The sequence below is a fragment of the Periophthalmus magnuspinnatus genome, chromosome 13 (genome assembly GCF_009829125.3).
Source record: "Periophthalmus magnuspinnatus isolate fPerMag1 chromosome 13, fPerMag1.2.pri, whole genome shotgun sequence".
In the NCBI taxonomy this organism is placed as follows: domain Eukaryota; kingdom Metazoa; phylum Chordata; class Actinopteri; order Gobiiformes; family Gobiidae; genus Periophthalmus; species Periophthalmus magnuspinnatus.
This window is the reverse complement of record NC_047138.1, coordinates 9,765,703-9,783,032: the sequence shown is the minus strand read 5'-3', so window position 1 is coordinate 9,783,032 and position 17,330 is coordinate 9,765,703. Positions and strand designations below refer to the sequence as shown.

At 41.2% G+C, this 17,330-nt stretch overlaps 2 protein-coding genes across 5 annotated transcripts in view; one reads left to right on the top strand and one right to left on the bottom strand.

Annotated features, from left to right (window-relative positions):
- Nucleotides 1-17,330, bottom strand: part of rsrc1 (arginine/serine-rich coiled-coil 1) — a 100,072-nt gene that overhangs the window by 76,443 nt on the left and 6,299 nt on the right. The window contains exons 1-3 of one of the 3 annotated variants that reach the window (XM_055226014.1): nucleotides 6,527-6,603; nucleotides 5,917-6,135; nucleotides 4,696-4,818 (exon numbers count right to left, since the gene is read on the bottom strand). In XM_055226014.1, coding sequence (XP_055081989.1) covers nucleotides 4,696-4,818; nucleotides 5,917-6,116 — 323 coding nt within the window. In that variant the 5' untranslated portion in view covers nucleotides 6,117-6,135; nucleotides 6,527-6,603. Of the gene's footprint in view, nucleotides 1-4,695; nucleotides 4,819-5,916; nucleotides 6,136-6,479; nucleotides 6,604-17,330 lie in introns of those variants that run through there. The other 2 variants (XM_033977701.2, XM_055226013.1) reach the window with 2 other exon arrangements.
- shox2 (short stature homeobox 2) lies at nucleotides 8,180-13,764 on the top strand. 2 transcript variants are annotated; one of them, XM_055226015.1, is made up of 5 exons: nucleotides 8,180-8,762; nucleotides 9,825-10,033; nucleotides 11,793-11,850; nucleotides 12,037-12,125; nucleotides 12,581-13,764. In XM_055226015.1, exons 1-5 carry the CDS (start codon nucleotides 8,498-8,500, stop codon nucleotides 12,833-12,835), a joined length of 876 nt encoding a protein of 291 aa, XP_055081990.1. In that variant the 5' UTR covers nucleotides 8,180-8,497; the 3' UTR covers nucleotides 12,836-13,764. The 2 variants fall into 2 exon arrangements, with proteins under 2 accessions (XP_055081990.1, XP_033832979.1); XM_033977088.2 differs by having other exon boundaries at nucleotides 8,243-8,762; nucleotides 12,545-13,764.

Genomic DNA, 17,330 nt, shown 5'->3' with positions numbered 1-17,330 from the left:
CTGCTGTAGGGTTATTGTGCCAGTGGTATAAATTAATTTCAATATTATCACTTATCATCTATATTTTCTTCGATACATTGCACACCAAACTTTGTTATTGTGACGGGCCTGGCCATGGACATGCAACACAACCGCCTATAACATGCACAATCTGTTGATGCAAAGATGCATTACTGTACAATTGGAGCCATGGTCATAGTAACAGGATGAGTAGTGCACACGTGTTTCCAGAATGGACCACTGCACTGACCTTTCAGCCTCTCGTTCCCAAGGCTCCTGGATGACCTTGCACATGGTCTGTGTCACTGTGAAAAGCTATCTAGCAGATGAATGACATCTCATTCTATACTGAAAAAAATTGCTCACTGAAATAAATACCAGGTCATGTCACTCCCTCATGCGGCCAATTGGAGTTCTTTATTTAAAAACATTCTTCAGCCACAATTCTTACAAAAAACTGTGGCTGGGAATACTGTGAAGAACTGCACAATTACTTCTACATCTTACATAAAGATGCCCGTTCATTTTTGGTGTGGAACTCATGGGTCATGGTGTATACAAAGTATATAATAGAAAATATATCATCATCAAATAGAGTCAGTAAACAAACACTGTCAACTGTCACAATTAATAGCACAGACCTGTCTGAATTTTATTGGACAGGAGCAAATAATTGAGGCTGCCTGTGACATCCTAAGCAGTTAGCCAGGATAAAACCTGACGCTAGCACTATGCCCTGCTAACTCAACACGTTGCTGAAATATTCATAAGAAAAATGTTTGTGTATGCCCTGCAGAATATGCCTCTACTCACTGAATGGTTACATAGACCTAACCAGCCACCACTGAATTACCGATGTTCTTTTAATATCTTCCAACATTGCCTGCAAAGCTACCCGTTCAATGAGTAGAAAGCTGACAGGATGACTGATTGAGCCCCGCGCACTTAACCCCTGCTGCGGTGCACTGTTCGGCGCTCACCTGAAGACGTGCCTGTGATCCGGCTGTGATGAGCGCTTTTTGTTGAACCGGGAACACCTCAGATCACTGAACGCTGCTCTGCCCCAGTGGACTGAGCTGCGACGCCCGCCCCCCGTGCGAACATGCACGCGCACAAATCTGCAAACGCTCGCATACACTCAATCAGGCCCCACACATGATGCTCCGGTGCCAGCGTACACACAGGGAAGAGCACGCACACACAGCGATGCGGCCCAGTATGCCTGCTCACATCAAAGAGAATAAACATTAATGGCAAATAGGTAATCTGCTCCTCTTGTCTGTTTTACATTTCGGGGCAAGATTGACTGCCTCTGGGGGACCTGGCCTTGCTCTGATTGGGATCTAGGAAAATCGCAGAGAGAAAGAACAGAATGAAGTAACAATAATGGTAAACACCTGATGGAGCATTATTCTGACTTTGGGCATCTATTGATTTTTTATTTATACAGAAAAGATTGAAAAGATGGTAATATCCCTCCCAGTCAACCCTTGGTGTTCCACTTTGCTCCCAATCTTGTACATGTGCAGTTTTTGGATGCACATAATCTCACCTTTTTTTTGAATAATTCCTTAATCTTTGGCCTATCTGCTCTCCAAACTCCTTTTGTCCATTAGACTTTCCTCTCCATTTCCCCTCTTTGGTTTGCCCTAGCTTCTCCACTGGCACTAGCTCATCAGATCCACACTTTGCACTTCCATTCAACTGTATCTTCTTGTTGCCTTGCGCTTTCTTCTGAGTGGTCAGGGCGCTCCGTCTCCCTCTCTCTTCACTGCTCTTTTCATATTCTGGAGGTGAGGCTGGGTTAGTGTGATGGGGATGGTGGTGATGGGGATGGTGGTGGCACGCAGCACCTCATATCCTTACTGTGTATCAATCATGAAGTCCTGTCCACTCAATCCTCCTCTGATCCATCAGCTTGCCTCTCTACTCGCTCTCTTGGCCTCATTCACACATCGCTGACTAATAGCTCCAACAGCACCTGTACAGCACACTCCAGCCTGGCTTACAACAAGTCCAGCTGTGGTAGAGACAGCACAATGAACATAAGAGTTTTTGTAAAGTTGAGGATTCTATTAGTAGGACCTGTAGGAAATTATTCATTAACATGACCTATCTACACTCACCTAAAGGATTATTAGGAACACCTGTTCAATTTCTCCTTAATGCAATTATCTAAACAACCAATCACATGGCAGTTGCTTCAATTCATTTTGGGGTGTGGTCCTGGTCAAGACAATCTCCTGAACTCCAAACTGAATGTCAGAATGGGAAAGAAAGGTGATTTAAGCAATTTTGAGCATGGCATGGTTGTTGGTGCCAGACGGGCCGGTCTGTGTATTTCACAATCTGCTCAGTTACTGGGATTTTCACGCACAACCATTTCTAGGGTTTACAAAGAATGGTGTCAAAAGGGAAAAACATCCAGTATGCGGCAGTTCTGTGGGCGAAAATGCCTTGTTGATACTAGAGGTCAGAGGAGAATGGGCCGAGTGATTCAAGCTGATAGAAGAGCAACGTTGACTGAAATAACCACTCGTTACAACCAAGGAATGTAGCAAAGCATTTGTGAAGCAACAACACGCACAACCTTGAGGCGGATGGGCTACAACAGCAGAAGACCCCACCGGGTACCACTCATCTCCACTACAAATAGGAAAAAGAGGCTACAATTTGCACGAGCTCACCAAAATTGGACAGTTGAAGACTGGAAAAATGTTGCCTGGTCTGATGAGTCTCGATTTCTGTTGAGACATTCAAATGGTAGAGTCAGAATTTGGCATAAACAGAATGAGAACATGGATCCATCATGCCTTGTTACCACTGTGCAGGCTGGTGGTGGTGGTGTAATGGTGTGGGGGATGTTTTCTTGGCACACTTTAGGTCCCTTAGTGCCAATTGGGCATCGTTTAAATGCCACGGGCTACCTGAACATTGTTTCTGATCATGTCCATCCCTTCATGACTACCATGTACCCATCCTCTGATGGCTACTTCCAGCAGGATAATGTACCATTTCATAAAGCTCGAATCATTTCAAATTGGTTTCTTGAACATGACAATGAGTTCACTGTACTACTATGGCCCCCACAGTCACCAGATCTCAACCCGATAGAGCATCTTTGGGATGTGGTGGAACGGGAGCTTCGTGCTCTGGATGTGCATCCCACAAATCTCCATCAACCGCAAGATACTATCCTATCAATATGGGCCAACATTTCTAAAGAATGCTTTCAGCACCTTGTTGAATAATTGCCACATAGAATTAAGGCAGTTCTGAAGGCGAAAGGGGGTCAAACACCATATTAGTATGGTGTTCCTAATAATCCTTCAGGTGAGTGTATGTGCCATCATATTGTGATGATTTATTCAGAATTTGCAGTTTACATAATGTTAAAGTAAGTTATGTTTAAATTTTGTATTCTTTGGGTTGCCAAATTCTTAGCTAAAATCAATATGGTTGCAGCTTTAAGAAAATGATAAACAAAAACGTTGCAAAAATAGAAAAAAAAAAGAAAGGCCTTTACCAAGGCATATTACAATAACACACAATCTAAATAGCCAAAAGTCCGACTTAGTGCAGCATTTAACACCCTCCTCCATCTACCAACCCACTATCATAAACACAGAGAAAATCTGCAGCACCAAACACCAGCAAACCCACCTGCTCATTGCTTAAAGCTAAGCCGATTACACAACGCGGCCCTGCTAATCACAGAGCAGCATTTGTAAACACCAATGTCATCCACTGTACTCCTAAATCTTCCAAATCCCCTCCACCTTTCATCTTACACCACATCAGCAATGCCATTTGTAACGGATGTTTTAATCACTGTTGCCGCTGTGCAAATATACCGCTGAGAGTAGGCAGAAAGCATGTAATGTCTATGGATCCGGATTTTTAAAATAAATCAGTTGTGTACTGTACACACCATGAAACTGTTTTAACATATTATAAGTGTTAAGGATTTATGAGTCATAGTACCTTTCATCCTTCTAATGAAGATCTTACCCATTTGCCTTAGTGATTAAAACCATGTCTGCTCTTCCCTGCAGCTGTATAAGTAAACAAAGGGCCTTGTGTGTGCATATTTTATACCTTTTCTTCACTGTTGGTGCCGTGCATGTGTGCATGAGAGGGATTTAGCAGAACCATAGTTTACTAGTTCATTAACGGCAGATTAGTAATGCTAATGACAGGGGCCACCACACACAGTCTGCTTTATGTTTCTGAAAGAGATTTCTGATCATGGTGGCTCTGTGCTGTGAATGTGTGTGCATTCTGAAAGCATCTGTTCACAAAATCTATGGGTAATTGGTAGGCTATTACTAATAATTACAAATAAACTACGCATAAAAAACATGAAAAGATTAAAATGGATTTTAAATCCATGCCTTTATATTGTTTCCTCTTTTTTGCTATCCAGAAATCCAAAATTCATTCATCAAGATAAAGGGGGTCAGAATACTTTAAATCTGATTGCAAAAGTTTGCAATGGAATAAAAGGCTATGCAGCATAAAACCAATGTATAATCAACATACAAAATATTAACAGGATGATTTATGGTTACAAAAATAGTTTTTACAAATTTTCAGCCGAACAAGATATTGCAGGTATATATTATATTCAGGCATTGTTAGGAAAACATATTTTGCTCAAGAATAGTGGAAATGTAAGAAGCATGTGTGTGATACCTTCTGTCTCGGCTGCGTGACCTGTGTGACCGATGGCTTCTTCCTTTATCCCTGTCTGCACTGCGGCTCCGCCTCCTGCGCGATGAACTGTGAGATGAACTGCTGCTGGAACGTCTTTTCCGCCTGCAACACCCAAGGAGAAGGCCATCATGTTAAGTGGTTGGCTGATTCCAATGACAAAAAGATGTATCCAGGAAAAAGCCAACAAAATCTCCAGAAGAGTAACCACATAATATGTTAATCCATTTATAATAGACACACCTCACCTCAAAAGCAAACATGCATTCTGAAAATGCGATTCAAAGCCAAATACAACATTGCAATATTAAAGATTTGAATAAGCTAAAAGCTGTAGAGTCATGCAGGATGCCCCACAGCTCCTGCATAGGGGCTTTTTGGTGTAGCATGGAGTAGCATCTAATTTCTAAACAAACCTCACAAATCATTGTTTATGATAGTGTGCAGCAAGGCACAGATGAATAATAATGAGCACAAGTACATTTCTAACAGTATTTAATCTAGAACTTTTTTTGTTCAACCATGGATGTCGGGTTTTTCCGGTTAATTGATAATGGCCTTCATTCAGGTCATGATATAATCTTAAGTACTAAAAAATTATAATTGTGAGAATCTTGATAATTCAAACTATATTCCAAAAAAGTAGACCTAAAGTACTTTTTGTCTGCCTGTTTATGACAAATTAATTATGCCATATAGCAAGTTTGATTAAACACTATAAGATAAATTTAAGTTATTTATCTGACTCATTCAAGTTTGATTTCATAACAGAGGAATGATGAAATCAATATTTGATTATCTTTTGTTATGGTGTCAGTAATAATGCATATTCATAATAAAATGGTTTTGTTTCTTCCCACAGTAATTGTACCTCTAGAAATGTATATTGTGACATTCACAAGTTGTTTCATTCACCTACTTCTCCCTAGTAATCCACAGCCATGCCTGTCATGTGAGTGGATAGGGCCCAAAAGAGAGGCAAGTGTACAAGGCAAACGTTGATTTAACATGTTTCAACCTAAGATTGCCTGCATTATTAATTAAATGGCAAAACGCATAATTAAACCAATTATTAGTCTTATTTATTGTAAAGTTAATCGTGACTTGTTGCACACCGAAACCCAAAAAACCCTACGCTAAATGCTGAGTTCAGTAGGATTTATAAGGTTACAACTTCCAAGTCTTGGTTCAGATCAGACTCACCTCCTGTCTCTGTCCCGGTCTCTGTTTCTGTCTCTGTCTCTGTCTCTGGAGCGGCTCCTGCGGGTCGACCTCTGGCTGCGGCTGGAGCTCACCCTGCGGGAGGAGGACGAGGAGGACGAGGAAGAAGACGAACGGCGACGTTGTTTTCTCTTTCGTCTGCTCCGACTGTCATCATCACTATCAGACGAGCGGCGACCCATGCTGCTTTATTATGCTAGCCTGTGTGATAGTGTAATCAACATGACTACGAATAAGCTATGACTCCCAAATCTAAAAAACACAAAACTCGTACTTGATTAACGGCATTCATAAATCTTATCATTGGGCATTAGGTTACGTGATCACAGAAACCTAACCAAAAAGATAAGGCATGGTAATATTTCATTGAAAATGTAGCAACCAGCTGCTAGCATTGTGGCTAGATACGAACATTAAACAGTCACATTTCGAGTCATGCGCGGCTGCTGCAGTTCGGTCTCTCCCTTTAAAATAACACTCATGAAAAACAAAAAGGCTAAGGCAATGCATTATTATATTCACAATAGTAAAATACCACTGCTCACCTTTCAAATTGTCATATAAAACCCAGTCCACAACATGCTCAACTTACAAGACGAATCAGGCGAGAAACATCGATAGACGAGCCCATGCATTGCAATCGAGCACAGAGCAATGGATGTGTCTGCTCGACTCAGGACGCGCAGGGACCATTTGCCTACTTCAGCATAATAACCAAATACAAATGTGGCATGTGCTTTAGTTATTTTGTTATTTTTTTAATTAATAACTCATAACCCAAGGACTGACGATTCAATCTCAGCTCTGACCAGTGCAGTCAGCCTATTAACGAGGTTGTGTATTGACATAACATTGGAGTGGCGACCAAGGTCTTTGTCGCGTATTGACAGCCAGTCACCGTCAGTCGGCCCCAGGGCAGCAGTGGCAAAAGTGTGAGAACATGGGTTAGTGAATGACTAGTGCAGCGCAAACTGCTCGGTAGGCCTCCTGAGACATTTGTATTGTTTTTATAAGATACTGGCATTGCCGATTTACAGACCTACAGCATCATGGACAATCTCATAGTCCAATGTTTAGCATGGCGATGAGCTGTAAGAGAAGGCGATATCTGTGTGACCTTTTTTGCATCAACTTAATTGGAAAGGTTGTTGATTAAAAAAAACTGTAAAGTAGGCCCAGGCTGCCCATAACTAGACTAATATAGGCCAAATAAATGAATTTATTTATAGACTGATATGTAGACCTACAGCTGTTTGAGAGCATTGGGTAACCATCTTTTAGGCCTTTTTGATCATTTATCATATCTTACAAAAACCCTGAATCCTGTTTTGCATTTTTAGATTCTTATGATTGCTACACATTACACCAGTTGGCTATGCCTTTAGGTATACACCACTCTTGATATATTTGCGTTAATATAGGCCTAAATGCAATGAGATATTAAAGCGTTAATTGATGAACCATGGCAACATCGCACTAAAATGAAACGTTTTCAGCAACAGCATTGGGGATTTGCGCTTTTAACCCATAAACATTTGAAATATCCAATAATAATAATAATAATAATAATAATAATAATAATAATAATAATAATAATAATAATAATAATAATAATAACGTTATTATTATTATTATTATTATTATTATTATTATTATTATTATTATTATTATCAATTCAAGAAGTAGCCTAAATAAGTTTATAAAGATAAAAGTTTTTTGGCATGCAAATTATTTTAATAGGTTCAATTAATAGGCCCGAAGCAAAATGTCCACGCCATGCACGAGTAGGACTGAAGCCAAACAGCCTATGCAGACGCGTACTTCCCCAAAGCTGCGCGACTGACTGCTCTTGCATCCCGTCCCAGCTGCTCACTGCCCCGTGTCATCCTTGTGTCTTCTTTTACCCCCGGATCACAGAGAGATACTGAGGAACCACTCTTCAAAACATGTGCTCCCCTTTCGTGTCATTTTCCCATTTTTAAGCCCCACCCCTGCTGAGTGAGAGACGGTCGAAGAGAGGAAGAAAAAAGAGATCCATGGCCATCTCTCGGGTGTTTGGAAAACTAACTCAGGACAATAGCAACGAATGAGCGCTTAATTCAATTAATTAGTCCCTCTTGTCAATCTCGGATTAATGACCAATAGCGGCGACGCTGCGTAAAGCTTGTTTAAAGCTCCCTCTCTCTTTCTCTCTCAGTCCCTCTCTCACTCCTATCAGCGGAGGGGAAGGGGGGCTCATCCCGGCATCCTGAGGGGAGGTAATTTGCACGGATCAAGGGGGCAAGGCACCGCAAAGTATAAATACTGTGACTTCAATAGAGGTTCACCAGCAGGTTCCCAACTCCGCATCCAAAGGAGGAGGAATTGGCTAAGAAGATACTGCTTTACATGTGTTTTACCTATCCCCAGAGTTGGCAGCAGCATCACCTAACCTCCTCGCCTCATTTCTAAGGGGTCGACTTAAAAACGAACCACACTATTGATGTCTTAAAAGCTGTCGAGGAGAAAAAGGGAGAGGAGAGTGGTGAGTGTGTCTTCTTTCTAACGAGGAGGGAAAGCAGTGATGGAAGAGCTCACCGCTTTTGTGTCCAAGTCTTTCGATCAGAAAGTGAAGGAAAAGAAGGAGGTGATAACCTACAGGGAGGTGCTGGAGACCGGCTCGGCGCGCGCTGGGAGCAGGGAGTCTTTAACAGTTGAGCCCGGGAGTCGAGAAGAAGCGGTAACAGGAGCAGTTGTCAGCCGAAACGTTGCGCTCTCACCAGGAAGAGAAACGGACATGCTCGGCCCGGAAAGAATCAGGGACACAGGGAGCCCTAAACTCATAGACGGTAAGGCTTTTAGATTACACATTATGTGCATGCTTTGATCTTGGGCACTCTTAGCACTAGCAGAACATTCAAAAACTAACATTTTTATTTTGGGGTGTGTGTATGCTAAACAAGAAATTATCACAGTTCTCCCAAGTTAGAGTTACCTCAACATATTGTTCAATAAACAAAACAACATTTTTCCTAATGAAGTAATTTACTGTGGTGATGTTGTAACTATTTATTTGTATACAATTTAGAAAGGTACAATTCCCAGCTTTGGTGGTATACTGCAAACTCATCGTGCGTATAGTGCCGATTATTCCGAATACACAGAGAGTATCAATGCTTCTTACGATTTAATTTTTTTAGTCAAATGATTTGTCGGATTTTTTTTTTTCATGTCAAATAAAAATCTATGCGATACGCGCTTCTAAAGCTGACACACACGTCAGTGCAAACGTGTAAACGAGCTTATGTCTGCGTACACGTCTGCTCTCAGGTGTGAAGCGCGTGTTGTAAGGACTGAATACAAATCTGAAGAATACACTGTACAAAATGTTATCTACGCATGCACCTAGTTCTAAATTAATATCAATATTTTGGGATTAATTAATCCCTCAAATATAGAGTTATTGTGATTGCATTTCTGCGGCAAGACCAAATTGCTATAATAATCTTATCATATTGATATAAAGGTCGTATTGGTTTACATGTCCACAGGCATTGCTTTTTGTGCGTAACGGACAAAATTTTCAGGAACCTCGAAGTGTAAAAAGAGCAGTGCGCTTTGAAAAGGGAACGGCAGTTATGAGACATCCAGCAGTGGGCACAGCGTTACATATTTATAAGCGGTTAATTATTAAAGAGCTTTATGTAGCTCGACAAAACATCTGTGGTCTGATAGTTGTGTGATATTTGAGGGATGTGAGGGCACACGTTTTTGCTTTGTATTGGCTTGACATTGTACATTTAAAGACCGGGATTGGGTTTATCGTCAAATTACGCACAGAATTAAAGAAAATGAATGGAGAAAAATGTTCTTAGCAGTGTAAATATTTTTATGTTTACCGTTTCACGCAGGCAATACGGACATAAAGGACAGAAAAGAGGACTCCAAACCAATTGAGGACGAAACACAGACTAAAATCAAACAGAGGAGAAGTCGGACTAACTTCACTTTGGAGCAACTTAACGAACTGGAGCGACTATTCGATGAAACGCACTATCCGGACGCTTTCATGCGGGAGGAGCTGAGCCAACGGCTAGGACTATCAGAGGCCCGAGTACAGGTATGCAATTCCCAGTAAATAATTAAAATATTAAAAACAATGTTTTTACGTCTTGTTCGTGGGATAATTTCAACAAAATAATTGCCTCATAATTTATTTTGTTTTACCAAAATGTTCACAGTAAATAGTGGCAGCATATGTTTTTGATTATTTTTATTAGAACCATTTATTTTACAAAACGTCTTCCTAAATGTACAAATGCTTATAGCCTTGCTGAACATGTGTTAAGTGACTACTATATTTTTGAATAGTTGCTTTTCTTACAAGAGTTTAATTTTTAAGAGCAATTTTCTTACACAGCTTGTTGTTTTGATTTTCTCTATTTGAACCCCAGACTGTGTCATAACAACAACGGGCAGTGTTCACTTTTAGGGTATTATGTTAAGAAGGAATGAATGTGTTTATCAGGTCTGTTATCGTTGGACCATCTGCGCAGAAACCTTGTGAGGCTGGAGTCCAGGGGCTTGTACAGTGGCATGTTGGCCCAAAGAACTGTCCAGAACTACCATACAGCTAGCTTTTTAAACCGTTTGGAAAGCAGTCTTATTTTACGCACAAAAAGAACATGCTCAATGCGGTAAATCTGAAGAAGTAACAAATGCAGGCCTAAACATTGTCATCATACAAATAAACCACAATCCCCACAAAGAGCAGAAACTAGGGCTCCCCCATCCCGATCTGGAATGTCCCCAAAAAGCGCACTGTGTCCCATGCGCACAGGGATTTGCATAAATTATAGTTTTATTTTCTGGCCAAATCAAAAGCAACTCTCTCTTTTCCTTCTACAGCCATACCTGCCACAATGTACACAAGGGCATTGCGTTTATTTTATTTTATTTTTAATCTCAATCAATAACGGATTTGGCAGTGATTATAGTCATAAATTATACCTGAAGGCATGCACAAAAGGACTTCCGATTGACATAATGTTGTGGTCAATAAATGAAACCAGTTGACAGGCAAATCAATATGATATTTCAATCCATGTGCGCACTGGACCGATGTAAAGGGAGACTGGAGATTGACATGTTGCATTGTAGACTAATTCGGCTCAAGCTTTTTCTTTGAAATCCAAAGAAGATTATCATAGTTATACTTCGTTTAATGTTGGTTCCAAGGCATTACTGTGAAATTGACGCTTGTAGGTTTAAACGCGAGCATTTCTGTGCGTGCGCGTGTTATGGCAGTGATTACACACAACTGCGAGGCATTTAAGCGTTTCGCCGACATGGATTTTCAGCTGATAAGGGTAATTAATTTCAGCGGTCATTTAATGAGAGAGAAATGGGAAGAGAACGAGGGAGATGCTCTCAGATCGCCTTGCTCTGATGTCCCAAACCGTAATAGCTTTGCTGCTATTCGATATCTGAGAGTCCATTCAACTCTTCGGGGACACAAATCTATAGAAAGATGAAACCAACGCTGACAAGGTTATTTATTATAGGCCGATAGCCCTGCACATCTCAACAAGGGGGGCTCTATTCACCCAACAAGAATTTAATGTCACCCTTTGTGGCTCTACTGCTTTCGTTTAAACTATTTCCCTGACACCGATTGCAGCAGCCCTCGTGCTCCCTCGTTGTAATACATAAACTAAATGTAATAATTAAAATCCGGGTTAAGCAACATCATTAATGTTTCAGCGCTCCTTGGGGATATTTTTTTTTTTCCCGCGCTTGTTGTCACTTGGAGAAGAAGCAGCACGGCCTCACAAGCAGCTGCCAATCAGTGGGACTCTAATTAATTTGTATCCCTACAGGTTTGGTTCCAGAACAGAAGAGCCAAATGCAGAAAGCAAGAAAACCAGCTTCATAAAGGTATGCCTTTCATCTGCCACAATATTATTGTTACAGGCAGGCACAGTAAACGCTAAAATGTCCTCTTTACGCAGTTATAATTATAATTCAATGAATGTGCTGCCCAAAGTGACCGTTGTTAATTCACTAGTTTATGGTTTTATTTAAAAGTCAATACCAACAGGTTTTGTTTTCTTTTTTCATCAGGTGTGCTGATTGGAGCAGCGAATCAATTTGAAGCATGTCGTGTAGCACCATATGTCAACGTGGGGGCTTTACGGATGCCATTCCAACAGGCAAGTTCTTTTGAAGCGTCTAGTACTATTACCACACCAATCCCCTGACTGTTGTCTTGGCACTGCCTGTGCCCAATAGCTATGCACTAACTCCAGTTCTAATATAGGGGCAACAAGAGTCTGTTTAATAACCCTTGCCACTGTCAGTCACTGATGAGACATGTAAATACCTACACGATATTTATAAGATTTATAATTTAGGTTTGGGAAACAAAGCAAATTTCTCTTAGGGACTCAGTTGTAAAACAGCATAAATGTTAAATTGACCGTATAACCTAAAACAACTGGATTTTTAAGACAGCCTTGAAATAAATGATATAACTAGTAGACATAGGCCTAGATGACCCATCCAAACAGCCACTGCAAAGTTAACTCGTCTTCTCCCCCTTTTCTCCCCATCCGTGCGTCTCGTCCTGTAGGATAGTCATTGCAACGTGCCGCCCTTCTCCTTTCAGGTGCAGGCGCAACTGCAGCTGGACAGTGCCGTGGCCCACGCTCAACACCACCTGCACTCTCACCTGGCAGCGCATGCGCCATACATGATGTTCCCCGCGCCACCGTTTGGACTGCCTTTGGCCACACTGGCAGAGTCGGCCTCTGCGGCCTCCGTTGTGGCCGCTGCCGCCGCGGCCAAGAACACCAGCAAGAACTCGAGCATCGCAGATCTGAGGCTCAAGGCCAAAAAGCACACGGCCGCGCTGGGACTGTGACGACTATAACCACGAGGAAGAGGCTACACACAAGGACTCAACTGAGAGAATTATCCAAGGACCATATTTATGTTTTCTTTCTAATGAAGGACAATGGTAATATGTATAAATATACAGGCTATTTATGAAACAAAAAAGAAACAAACTGTAGCCTATAAATTGTTGGAACTCATGGGACGTTAAAGCATGTCCCTATGTGGTCCCATGGGCCCACAGCCGGAGGGCCCGGGACAGCCCGAAGGAGAACATGCAGCTGGACGATGGGCTCTTTCTCAAACAGGCGAACCATTCTGCACTTGTTTTCTTTAAACATTGTTATTGGTGTTTTATTGAATCGATATAGAGGCTGGCCTCGTCTTTTTCATTAGTTTCTCTGTGACTGAACAGAGAAGGGTAAATGCAGTGTTTCGAATGTTTGCGTTCTATGGCCAACTAAAAAGTGAGTGTGCCCTATGCCTGACGCTGCGTGTGTGTTACTCCTACTCTCCCCCCGCTACCCCCAGCTCAACTTTGGCCATGGCCCTGTTTGGAGCACTTCTGCTCGACTAACATGTCAGATCAGTGAAGACCTTCTGTCAGGGCGAGTCCCGTTCACGAGGTTGCTCGAGACATCCCAGGCCCCAGGCCAGTAACAAGACGCACCGGTACGGGCATGTGTAAAATATGTTTATACACACAAAAGCATACGTTATTTTTGATCATTTAGTGGCTTCAAAACGCCTCGCGGGATTGTTCATTTTATTTTGTTCATGTGTATTAAAGATCATGTGGTTTCGAATTGTAAATGTTTTTATAAAACAGTGGAAGTAATTTGAGGCACGATTTCCTGAAGAAAATTCATCTCACTGTTTTTGTCCAACTTTCTGTGAAACGTGAATTCATCAAAACAAAATGTTTTCTTTCCTGTAATAAATTAAACTACGTTTCTTAATTAGTCTATATTATTATTATTATTATTATTATTATTATTATTATTATTATTATTATTATTATTATTATTATTATTATTATTATTATTATTATTATCGCGCTCAAAGCCGTGGATGTTAATAATTTAGGCAGTAGATGTCAGGCTTTTGATAGCGTCACGCTGGTGACAGGCCCGTTTAGTGGGGAACATGGCTCTCTTGCTGCTCCGCTTCCAAATCAATGCATTATTCATAGTTTGGTTATAGAGCGTTTGGAGAGGAGCTCTGCTCATTTCCACTACAAGCAGACGGACAGGCCAACAGGCAGATAAAACGCACGGCCACTGGATAGCGCGTATAAAATAAAACAAAAACGTGCGTAATTGCCTAACTGTGGACTAATGGCCTTAATTAAAAGCTTGATAACTGCGCTAAATGTATTTTTGAAAATAGCCTAGACCTAGGCCTATTTGTGCTCCCTAAACTACAATCTAATGTAATAAAAAATCCATTTGGCACATTCCCAGTTTTTTTTGCGAGATTAAGAGTTGATCTAACCATAATGGGTTACTACGTCAAATGAAAGTGGTTCGCGGTAAAATTTTCCACTGTCATGCTCTGTCTGGAGACTGGCCAGTCAATCTCACCAATCAAAAAAAAAAAGAAAGAAAAAAAAAAAAGAAAGTTTTGCATGGTGTTGTTGGAGAAGAACGGAGAATCTATCGCTTGATTTAAAAAGGCACCAGATTAATTTCCTGACTTTTACCGCCTATTATTGAACATTTAATAGGCACCTGACTCAAGAGCCTATTATAGGAATCGGAATCATATTACCCTTCCGATATTTCCACACAAAACGCAATGTCTGTACCTATTAATTAATACTGCTCACACAGTCTGCATTGGTTTATGTGTCTCACTGTTTGGGGTTGGATTAAGACGCCAAAACTATTGAATTATTGATTGGAAGCCTCGCCAGTAATGGAGGAGATTGAAACACTGACTGGGATGTGCAAGAGTAGAGAAATGACGGGATGCACCAACTGTCCCATCAAAGAGCAGACTCAGTGAGGTCTGCTGTAGAATACTGTAAGTGAAAAACTTACAGCGTATACCTACAAGGGACAACGTCAATATACACATTTAAGACTCAAAGCAACTGCGATTGATTTGACATCTGATACATTAGGTTACACTTTGTCACCTTTTAAAAGTCATATCCTCTTTTTGGTGATAGCAATAATACAAATTTACTCCAGTGATTTTTGTCTGTGTCCTGAAATGTGCTGTGTACATTTGTTTGGAGCAGTGAGCCTGCATCTATCAGCATGTCCTGAGGTGTGCTGCAGAGTGGAGGGCCTCCACTCTGAGGGGCCCAGGAGACAATGAGACGGGGACACACAAGTGTTCTGCTGATTAGACATGGAGACGAGCCACGCTCTCACTCTCCTCTCAACACACTCTTAAGACACACATCCTCACACAGCCAGCCGGGAGCCAGCCAGACTGCTGCTGCTGCCCCTCTGACTTCTGCCCTGTCCCAAACAAAGACACTCCAGATCTATGTGACACACAGAATCATTCAACAGTGTGTTTTGATTGGATGGCCTTTTTACTGAATGGCTTATTTGGTCCCATATGAATCTAAATAACTTGCTCATAGAATGCCTGTGAGTCATAGAGCATGCCTATCCTTCATATCAACTGCTGTCTTACTTTCTATATTTACCCAGCTACAACCCTTGAGACAAACACTACTCTCATTTCCCGCACTGGCCTTTTATCAAATTAGGACATGTTCAACAATCACACAGAGCACTTATAATGACAGTAAATGCATTTTCTGCATGCCGCCTGTGATTGACTCTTCTGTACTGGGGTAGTTTGCACAAATGTATATATGTATGTGGAGGTTTCCTCCTCATGCTTGTCTCTCAAAGGGCCTGCTTTTGTTATGTTGGAGGAGCTCAGAGAGCAGGACGCACACACACCACCAAAGACAACAGCCACCAGGAGCAGGAGCAGATAAAAGACATACTTCAAATACATCACATGGAGAGAAAGTGGTAAAGAAACCTGCAGAAAACTCCCTGCAGTAGCACTCAGACCAGCAATTAGGACGCTGTATCGCTGCCTGTTATTGCATATAGGCACCGAGCAGGCCTGGCTAACCACAGCACTAGTGTGGGCTGCAGTCAGCCGTTTCAGCATTCACAACTTATGGTTAACACTGCATTTAATTTGACTGTAGAATAAAAAGTGGGTGTTCACTCAGATCCGACCCCTGCTATGACCAGAGATGTTCTACTGTGCTGATTGCAGATAAACACTTGGTATTCCCTGCTCATTCTGTTCAACAGCTAAGTAGAACAAAACAAAACAGAGGTCAGAACAAAACAAAAGTCTAATTGTTTCACTGTTTCCTGTTTAGGTGCCCTGGGGCATGCTGCAGTGCAATGCACTGCCTGCTTTTTATTTGTTATTAATTCATTTCCATTTGCAGCTGGTTCGCAGATTAGGACGACAGAATAATGTATAGCTCCCAGCCTTGGTAGAAGACATAACAAGGGGGTATGTGATCTGTGAGTATTGGTGACTCTGACAGGCTTGCATTGTTTCCATTGAAAAAAACATTTGGTGTTTGCAGATGCACTGACTTGTGTATGCATTTTTGTGCAGGTTGGTTTACGTATGTATTATGATTGTGGTCTGAGGGAACAGTGTGTAAGAATTTGACAGAAACAACCAAAAGAGAGAGTAACTGCAGCCCACTTGGCCCAGTGCTCTGTAGTTACAAGCTGGTAAGATCCAATCATCTGTGTGTGACTATAATAGAGGTCTTGCTTTTCAATCATCAAGTGTTTGTACACACATCTTAAATTACAAAAGGCTTTGGGAAACACAGACCTAACTCATCTCATATTGATTGTATTCACACCGTCTGAAGTTTACAAAATGTCATTTTCAAATATCATGCAATGACAAAAACGCAGACCAATCACCCTGTATTTGTGTGGGGATGCTCAAGTGTCCTTTTAATGTGGCTAAATCCAGGGAGGTCCAGGATCATTCGCTTCAGCATTAAACACTTTTTCAACATGGTGCTCAGGGAACATTTATAACCATTTATATATCTGTCAGCCACACTCAAGTGCTCTTGAACTGGCGACAGACGCCTGTGGTCAAGGAAAAGTTTAGATGGGATGGAAAATAGCTGCTGCTTTTCAGTGTACTCATCAATCACCTGTGTACACCCAATTCTGCGCTCATATAAGCTGTTAGGAGTTTTACATACAGTCATAAATCTGTGGATGCCCAAATATCTATACATCTCACTGATTTCAGAAAACATACAAGTCCATGATAGATGTCCTTCATGCAATTTAGTTAGAATTTTCACTGGTTAGTCGCATACAAACACATAACTGTATAAGGAATGTTCTGGATTTTGATTTGAAGAAATTGTAAACACGAACACAGCTCTTCGTTTATTATATAGAATGCCACTCAAGGAGCTCCTAACGACGAAAATGCAATTAACAAGATCTAAGATTGATGTTTTGTGCTTAAAACATGCAAAGAGGACT